At 47.5% G+C, this 10,000-nt stretch overlaps 1 protein-coding gene across 2 annotated transcripts in view; it reads left to right on the top strand.

Moving 5' to 3' along the window:
* The window catches only part of LOC139762905 (uncharacterized), a 138,072-nt gene that overhangs the window by 63,474 nt on the left and 64,598 nt on the right, over positions 1-10,000 (top strand). For both annotated transcript variants that reach the window (XM_071688147.1, XM_071688146.1), the window contains 2 exons: positions 2,916-3,064; positions 4,325-4,416. In XM_071688147.1, coding sequence (XP_071544248.1) covers positions 2,916-3,064; positions 4,325-4,416 — 241 coding nt within the window. The remainder of the gene's footprint in view (positions 1-2,915; positions 3,065-4,324; positions 4,417-10,000) is intronic.

Here is a 10,000-nt window from a genome sequence, read left to right on the forward strand (position 1 = left end):
GGCACTGACGGTACGGGCCCTTTGGCACGATGGTCCGGCCTTGCGCACGACACACCAGCCCTTAGCAACGAGCACGCCCTTGCGCACGACAGTACTGACCCCTTGCGCACGACGCACTGGCCCTTGCGCACGACAGTACGACCCCTTGCGCACGACGCACCGGCCCTTGCGCACGACAGTACGACCCCTTGCGCACGACGCACCGGCCCTTGCGCACGACAGTACGACCCCTTGCGCACGACGCACCGGCCCTTGCGCACGACAGTACGACCCCTTGCGCACGACGCACCGGCCCTTGCGCACGACAGTACGACCCCTTGCGCACGACGCACCGGCCCTTGCGCACGACAGTACGACCCCTTGCGCACGACGCACCGGCCCTTGCGCACGACAGTACGACCCTTGCGCACGACGCACCGGCCCTTGCGCACGACAGTACGACCCTTGGCGCACGACGCACCGGCCCTTGCGCACGACAGTACGACCCTTGCGCACGACGCACCGGCCCTTGCGCACGACAGTACGACCCTTGCGCACGACGCACGGCCCTTGCGCACGACGTAGACCCCTTGCGCACGACACACCGGCCCTTGAGCACGACAGTACGACCCCTTGCGCACGACGCACCGGCCCTTGCGCACGACAGTACGACCCCCACCGTCTTTCATTCCTGTAAATGAAAAAGCTTAGTGAGAAACAGATTTGACGACTGCGGTTTTCAGGTCGGAGTGACAGATGGTGGGAGTTTGGCGCGACATTGGGAGACATTAATGATGGAAAATGGTATTGACGAAATGGTCATTTTTTTATTTATTTTTTTTCCCCTGTGGATTTTACTTAAGTGTTTGAAACCACTTGGAAGATAATTAGATGTTGTGAACTCACATGATTAAGTCTGTACATGTTCGGTTCAAGAACATGGTAATATTATCTGTGTTAAGAGTAGGTTAGGAGTGGGGAAATGGGCCCCATCCACCCCCCCCCTCCTTCCTCCGAGTCCGCTCTCAAAGCTAATTGGCTGGCGGCCGCTAAGCGCGCTTTGATGGCCATTGGACACCCAAATCCCCATTGCGCGCAGTGGATTGTTATAAAGCGCTGATTGGGGGGGAAGGGGGGGGGATAAACTGGCCTCATTAGACCCGGTGCCTTTTAAGCAAGTGTTGGCGTAGGATGATGTGTGTGTGTCGCTAACGACCGAAGTGGGTAGTTGATCATGTAGGGTTTTTACGCCCTTCTGCTTCCACGGTAAGGGCCAAAATGTTTTAATAAACACCAATCGAAAAAAAAAAAAATATGAACACATTTCTTTAATAAAGTGTTTCACGTAATTTTGAAACCATTACACTCTCACTACACACACACACACACACACACACACACACACACACACACACACCACACCACCACGTACCCCAACACACACACACCACACACACACACACACACACACCACACACACACCACCCACGTACACCACACACAACACACACAACACACACACACCTGGCCCCTCTGTTCCTTCTTTTGGAAAATTAAAAAAAAAAAAAAAGAGAGGGGAGGATTTCCAGCCCCCCGCTCCCTCCCCTTTTAGTCGCCTTCTACGACACGCAGGGAATACGTGGGAAGTATTCTTAATCCCCTATCCCCAGGGATAATATATATATATATATATATATTATATATATATATATATATATATATATATATATATATATATATAATATCCTATGAGTCCACGGGGGAAATGAAACACGAAAAGTTGCCAAGTGCACTTTCGTGTAATAATCACATCATCAGGGGAGACCAAGAGAGATAATGTGATTATTACACGAAAGTGCACTTGGGAACTTTTCGTGTTTCATTTTCCCCGTGGACTCTAGGAACATCTTGATCACGCGCAAAATTGTGATCCTTTCAATATATATATATATATATATATATATATATATATATATATATAATATATATATATATTAGTTGTCTTGTATGATTAAAGTGGGTATCGACTGCTTGTTTAGCACAGGAGTACGGTATTTACCTAAGCCAGACTTTGTATGTAATCGTTCAATAAACTTGGTTTGATCCATTCACTTAATTGATAACGTAAATTGCCATGGCTTGCAACTAGGAATCACTCATTTGGCAAAAAGATATCTTAATATCAGGCTAGAGGCCACGTTATGTATCATTTGCCTCCTCTGGTTGTAAAAATAAATAAATAGATAAATAAAAACGCCAAAACCCCGTTTTCGGAGATGTGTATTAGATCTGGCGTGAAAATATGGAACTGTGCCGGTTGATCATGACTCGCGGATAACTAAACAAACTGTGCCATCATACGGGTGTGTGTTTCTGGGTTGTTTAGTGAAGTGATGGATTTGATTTTTTTTTATTTTTTGGAATAGCTTGGTCACTTTATCACCCATTTCAGTGATTAGGTTTCATTGTCTGCATGTTTTGTTGAAATAAGACCCAATTTATTGTGGTGCATGTTTCCATGTCAACTCTCTCTCTCTCTCTCTCTCTCTCTCTCTCTCTCTCTCTCTCTCTCTCTCTCTCTCTCTCTCTCTCTCTCTCACATCATCACTGATGCCCACTTATCATCTCTCTCTCTCTCTCTCTCTCTCTCTCTCTCTCTCTCTCTCTCTCTCTCTCTCTCTCTCACATCATCACTGATGCCCACTTATCATTTCTCTTCTCTCTCCTCTCTCTTCTCTCTCTCTCTCTCTCCTCTCTCTCTCTCTCTCTCTCTCTCTCTCTCTCTCTCCTCTTCATCATCATCATCTCACTGATGCCCACTTATCATCTCTTCTCCTTCTCTCTCTCTCTCTCTCTCTCTCTCTCTCTCTCTCTCTCTCTCTCTCTCTCTCATCATCAGCACTGATGCCCACTTATCATCTCTCTTTCTCTCACAGAAAGTCGCGTAACCTGTCGGAGAAGAAGCGGCGGGACCAGTTCAACCTGCTTATTAACGAGCTCTCCAGCATGGTGGCCTCCAGTAACCGTAAGATGGACAAGTCCACAGTTCTCAAGGCCACCATTGCCTTCCTCAAGAACCAGAAAGGTCAGTACAACCTCACACGACACTTGACCTTTGGGGAAGGGCATTGACCTCGGCCAGAAAGGTCAGTGACCTTTTAGCCTTAGGGGAAGGTCGGTTATCATCGACCTCTTTTCCTTTTCCCGTAACCTTCCTGCTGGCTTATATATATATTATATATAGCTGGTGACTGAGTTTGGTAAAGTGTGTGGAAGAAGAAAGTTAAGAGTAAATGTGAATAAGAGCAAGGTTATTAGGTACAGTAGGGTTGAGGGTCAAGTCAATTGGGAGGTGAGTTTGAATGGAGAAAAACTGGAGGAAGTGAAGTGTTTTAGATATCTGGGAGTGGATCTGTCAGCGGATGGAACCATGGAAGCGGAAGTGGATCATAGGGTGGGGGAGGGGGCGAAAATTCTGGGGGCCTTGAAGAATGTGTGGAAGTCGAGAACATTATCTCGGAAAGCAAAAATGGGTATGTTTGAAGGAATAGTGGTTCCAACAATGTTGTATGGTGCGAGGCGTGGGCTATGGATAGAGTTGTGCGCAGGAGGATGGATGTGCTGGAAATGAGATGTTTGAGGACAATGTGTGGTGTGAGGTGGTTTGATCGAGTAAGTAGCGTAAGGGTAAGAGAGATGTGTGGAAATAAAAAGAGCGTGGTTGAGAGAGCAGAAGAGGGTGTTTTGAAGTGGTTTGGGCACATGGAGAGAATGAGTGAGGAAAGATTGACCAAGAGGATATATGTGTCGGAGGTGGAGGGAACGAGGAGAAGAGGGAGACCAAATTGGAGGTGGAAAGATGGAGTGAAAAAGATTTTGTGTGATCGGGGCCTGAACATGCAGGAGGGTGAAAGGAGGGCAAGGAATAGAGTGAATTGGAGCGATGTGGTATACCGGGGTTGACGTGCTGTCAGTGGATTGAATCAAGGCATGTGAAGCGTCTGGGGTAAACCATGGAAAGCTGTGTAGGTATGTATATTTGCGTGTGTGGACGTATGTATATACATGTGTATGGGGGTGGGTTGGGCCATTTCTTTCGTCTGTTTCCTTGCGCTACCTCGCAAACGCGGGAGACCGGCAAAAAAAAAAAAAAAAAATTTATATGGTTATTAACCTGATGTGTTATATTAACATGTCAATGTTATATGTATATATATATATATATATATATATATATATATATATATATATATATATATATATAATGTATATGGTTATTAAGCTGATGTGTTAACATGTTGTTAATGTTATACAAGTGTTAATATGGTGTGTCTGGTGTCCACAGAGATTTCCGTGAGATCCCAAACCCACGAGATACGAGAGGACTGGAAACCATCGTTTCTCTCCAACGAGGAGTTCACACACCTTATGCTTGAGGTACGTACCATCACGTGTACCGTCTGTACCTTCTCATGTACCGTATGTAACCTTCACATGTACCGCCTGGTGTACCTTTTCATGTACCGTATGTACCTTTTACATGTACCGTCTGTACCTTCTCATGTACCGTATGTAACCTTCACATGTACCGTCTGTACCTTCACATTGTACCGTCTGGTGTAACTGCTCCACAGGCCGCCGCCCAGGGTTCGAGTGCCTGGGTTCGAATCCCGGTTGTGGCAGTGGTGTCCACAGTCAACCCAGCTGTTCATCAACCCTTAAGGCCCTCGGTTGCCCGTGCTGTGGGGTGGATAAAGGGGGAGGGGGGTTGTAGGAAGGGAGGGTGTGTAGTATACAGGTCAACACACACCCCAACCCCCCCATCTGCCCACACTTGGGGGGGAAGGGGGGGGGTTGTTAATGTAATTGGGGGGAAGGGGGGGTCGTTGTTATGGTGTTGTTACCGGCCCCAGTGATTGACAGACCTCAGAAGTTAGGGCCAACATCCTGGCCAGCCAACACCTCTGCCTACCTGCCACCACCACCGCCAACACTTCTACCTGCCTGCCACCACCACCCCCGCCCCTGCCAACACCTGCTACCTGCCAGCCACCACCACCGCCCCTGCCAACACTTCCAGCCACCACCGCTACCGCACCTGCCAACACTTCCAGCACCACCACATCGCCCCTGCCAACACTTCTGGCCACCATCACCGCCCTGCCAACACTTCTGGCCACCACCAACGCCTCTGCCTGCCACCGCCGCTGCCCCTGCCAACACCTCTACCTACCACCACCGCCCCTGCCAACACCTCCCTGACGCTCCTAACTCACATTGGATGCCAACCGGGCGCTGCCACCACACGTTGACATCACCACCCGTGTGTGTCACCCTGCCACCACCCTGACTGCCTGGTGTCAGTTGAACCCACCCACCGTCCTGACACCACACGTCTTTCTCTCCCCTGCCGTCTCTGCCACCAGCACTTCCACATGTCCATCCACCTCGTTGACCCCCCTATATCACCCTTGTTATTTTCTTTTTTCTTTCCTCTTTGTGTGTGGTGTTGGCTACCCTCGGTCGTACGTGTTGTCAACGCTGCTGTAGCTGCTTCCTGTAGTTTGTGTGTGGCGACCACCAGACACACACACACACACGGGGATGAGCCGTTATAATGTTTATAATGTTATAATGTTTTCGTCTCTATTTTACCCCCTTTTTCTTCGACGGGTAATGGCGTCATGTGTAGTGCATTTATGTTATCCCCCGGTGTATGTCACACACACACACACACACACACACACACACACACACACACACAAACACACACACAACATCCTTCGTCCCAATTTTATAAGTTCATTTCTCTGATGATGAAGTTCAAAAGTTCTGCATCTCCTCTGACCTAGAAATTGAGGGCTGTTCTGTGTTGTTGTGGTGTGTACTGTGTGTGTGTGTGTATGTTGTGTGTGTGTGTGTGTGTGTGTGTGTGTTGTGTGTGTGTGTGTGTGTGTGTGTGTGTGTGTGTGTGTGTGTGTTGTGTGTGTTGTGTGTGTGTGTGTGTGTGTGTGTGTGTGTGTGTGTGTTTGTGTGTGTGTGTGTGTGTGTGTGTGTGTGTGTTGTGTTGTGTGTGTGTGTGTGTATGTGTGTGTGTGTTTGTGTGCGTGTGTGTGTGTTGTGTGTGTGTGTGTGTGTGTGTATGTGTGTCTGTGTGTGCGTGTGTGTGTGTTGTGTGTGTGTGTGTGTGTGTGTGTGTGTTTGTGTGCGTGTGTGTGTGTTGTGTGCGTGTCTGTGTGTGTGTGTGTATGTGTGTTCGTGTGTATGTATGTATGTGTGTGTGTGTGTCTGCGTGTGTGTGTGTGTATGTGTGTGTGCGTGTATGTGTGTGTGTGTGTGTGTATGTGTGTTCGTGTGTATGTATGTATGTGTGTGTGCGTGTGTGTGTGTGTATGTGTGTGTGTGTGTGTGTGTGTGTGTGTCTAACGTCAGCTTAAGCCAGGTAAGCCGACCATAAGCTTACTACACACGCGCGTGTGGAGCAGCTTATCTTGTGAGGGAAGATTTGCATACGTTTTATCATGGACGGGGGGGGGGGGGAGGTCACATATGGTCTTGCCGGGTCACACAGGGGGGAGGGGGTCACGTTGTCTCAGGTCACACACACCAGGGGGTCACCTAGTGATCCAGGTCACTCGGGTCACATCTGGGTCACGTAGTGATCCAGGTCACTCGGGTCACACATCTGGGTCACGTAGTTATTCAGGTCAGAGTCTGGCTTAGTCTTTCTGGGTCATACGGGGTCATGGTCTAGGGCACGTAGTCTATCCAGGTCTCATAAGTGTCATGGGGTCTTTTCAGTTCACGCAGGGGTCACATTAATCTCCCCAGGTCACACACGGGTAACAAGAGTCTGTCCAAGTCACACTTGGGTTATTGGGTCATACTAGGTCACACGGAGGTCAGTATGCCGTACCAGGTCATAGGTGGGCAATTGGGTCATACTAGGTCACACGGAGGTCAGTAGGCCGTACCAGGTCACAGGTGGGCAATTAGGTCGTACTAGGTCATTATAGGTCACACTGGGGTCACTAGGTCATGCTACATCATACGGATCATTCATTCGTACAAGGTCACACTGGGTGGCGGGGGGGGGGGGGGAGGGACATTAGGTCACCCTGTCCTTCGGGTCAAAATTGGTGGACGTAATCCCTCATCGGCAACCGTCGCTGGATCAGCTGGGGGTAGGTGAGGTGTGATGACGTCACCAGCATTCATAGCTGAACGTATTTTTATGACCAGCTGGATGGAGGAAGTCTGTGATGACGTCACTAGCATTTATAACTGAATGTATTTTTATGTGTGATTCTCTCAAGGCGTTCACCAGAATCCATTTATCAGAGCGCCACATTCACTTATTTTTTTTTATTTATAAAAGGGCTGATCTCTTTTTGAGTCTCTTCAGTGGTATACATGTTTTCTGTAAGCATTTTCCACCAGTTACCTTGAGAATTTAAATAAGGCGACGTGGGCGTTATTATTATTATTATTGTTTATTATTATTATTATTATTATTAGTAGTAGTAGTAGTAGTAGTAGAATAAATTATGATTTATTATATTTTTTTTTTCTCGCTGTCTCCCGCGTTTGCGAGGTAGCGCAAGGAAACAGACGAAAGAAATGGCCCAACCCCCCCCATACACATGTATATACATACGTCCACACACGCAAATATACATACCTACACAGCTTTCCATGGTTTACCCCAGACGCTTCACATGCCTTGATTCAATCCACTGACAGCACGTCAACCCCTGTATACCACATCGCTCCAATTCACTCTATTCCTTGCCCTCCTTTCACCCTCCTGCATGTTCAGGCCCCGATCACACAAAATCTTTTTCACTCCATCTTTCCACCTCCAATTTGGTCTCCCTCTTCTCCTCGTTCCCTCCACCTCCGACACATATATCCTCTTGGTCAATCTTTCCTCACTCATTCTCTCCATATGACCAAACCATTTCAAAACACCCTCTTCTGCTCTCTCAACCACGCTCTTTTTATTTCCACACATCTCTCTTACCCTTACGTTACTTACTCGATCAAACCACCTCACACCACACATTGTCCTCAAACATCTCATTTCCAGCACATCCATCCTCCTGCGCACAACTCTATCCATAGCCCATGCCTCGCAACCATACAACATTGTTGGAACCACTATTCCTTCAAACATACCCATTTTTGCTTTCCGAGATAATGTTCTCGACTTCCACACATTCTTCAAGGCTCCCAGAATTTTCGCCCCCTCCCCCACCCTATGATCCACTTCCGCTTCCATGGTTCCATCCGCTGCCAGATCCACTCCCAGATATCTAAAACACTTCACTTCCTCCAGTTTTTCTCCATTCAAACTTACCTCCCAATTGACTTGACCCTCAACCCTACTGTACCTAATAACCTTGCTCTTATTCACATTTACTCGTTATTATTATTAGTTTTATTATTTTTATTATTATTATTATTATTATTATTGTTTATTATTATTAGTAGTGGTATAAATTATTATGATTTATTATTATTATTAGTTTTTATTATTATTATTATTATTATTATTATTATTATTATTATATTATTGTCTTAAACACCAGAATCAGCAGGTCACATTTTTCAGTGTAAACACAAAACACGTTATTTGGTTACATTTACCGTAAGCACGAGGCCAACTTCGTTATGTACACACTGGCACCAGAAACATGTGATACTTAGTTCGTTATAAACATAGGGAAATGGTAGTACATTGTTACATAAACAAACATGAAACAGTGTAAGAGAAATGGTTATTTCCCAGTGTGTGTGTGTGTCTGTGTGGTGTATGTATGTGTTTATGTGTGTGTGTGTATGTATGTGGGTGTGTGTGTCTGTGTGGGTGACATAATGTTATTGTTATTATTATTGTTTAGGGAAAAGATAAGTCAGTTCTCAATGCCCATCAGTCTTACTTATGTCTCCTCATTTTTAGAGATATCTTTATTTAGAGATATCTTCTTATTTAGATATCTTTTTTTAGAGATATCTTACTTTTTTTTAGAGATATCTTGTGAAAGGAGACCCATGTAGGTGTTGAACCGTTGGAGGTAATCTCACAGGAGGCGTACACACACACACACCACACACACACACCAGGGAACTAAGGACGAAGATGTGTGGTTTTTAATGAGGTGGCCTCAGTCCACCAGGTCCTCATGATGTGGCCTCGTCCACCAGGTCCTCATGATGTGGCCTCAGTCCACCAGGTCCTCATGATGTGGCCTCGTCCACAAGGTCCCTCATGATGTGGCCTCAGTCCACCAGGTCCCTCATGATGTGGCCTCGTCCACCAGCCCTCAGATGGGCTCAGTCACAGTCCTATGATGTGCCTCGTCCACCAGGTCATCATGATGTGGCCTCAGTCCACCAGGTCCCTCATGATGTGGCCTCAGTCCACCAGGTCCTCATGTGTGGCCTCAGTCCACCAGGTCCTCATGATGTGGCCTCAGTCCACCAGGTCCTCATGATGTGGCCTCAGTCCACCAGGTCCTCATGATGTGGCCTCGTCCACCAGGTCCCTCATGATGTGGCCTCAGTCCACCAGGTCCTCATGATGTGGCCTCGTCCACAAGGTCCTCATGATGTGGCCTCAGTCCACCAGGTCCCTCATGATGTTGCCTCGTCCAGCAGGTCATGATGTGGCCTCAGTCCACCAGGTCCCTCATGATGTGGCCTCAGTCCACCAGGTCCCTCATGGTGTGGCCTCAGTCCACCAGGTCCTCATGATGTGGCCTCAGTCCACCAGGTCCTCATGATGTGGCCTCAGTCCACCAGGTCCCTCATGATGTGGCCTCAGTCCACCAGGTCCCTCATGAGATGGCCTCAGTCCACCAGGTCCTCATGATGTGGCCTCGTACACCAGGTCCTCATGATGTGGCCACATTCAGGGCCAGGTCTTCACACGACGTGGCCCTCAAGGTCCTCTTTGGGGGGAGATATGAGTCGGTGTCTCTCTTTTATCTCAGTTCTCGTCCTTGACCAAGTGGTGTGG

Source organism: Panulirus ornatus, chromosome 45 (assembly GCF_036320965.1).
Source record: "Panulirus ornatus isolate Po-2019 chromosome 45, ASM3632096v1, whole genome shotgun sequence".
In the NCBI taxonomy this organism is placed as follows: Eukaryota; Metazoa; Arthropoda; class Malacostraca; order Decapoda; family Palinuridae; genus Panulirus; species Panulirus ornatus.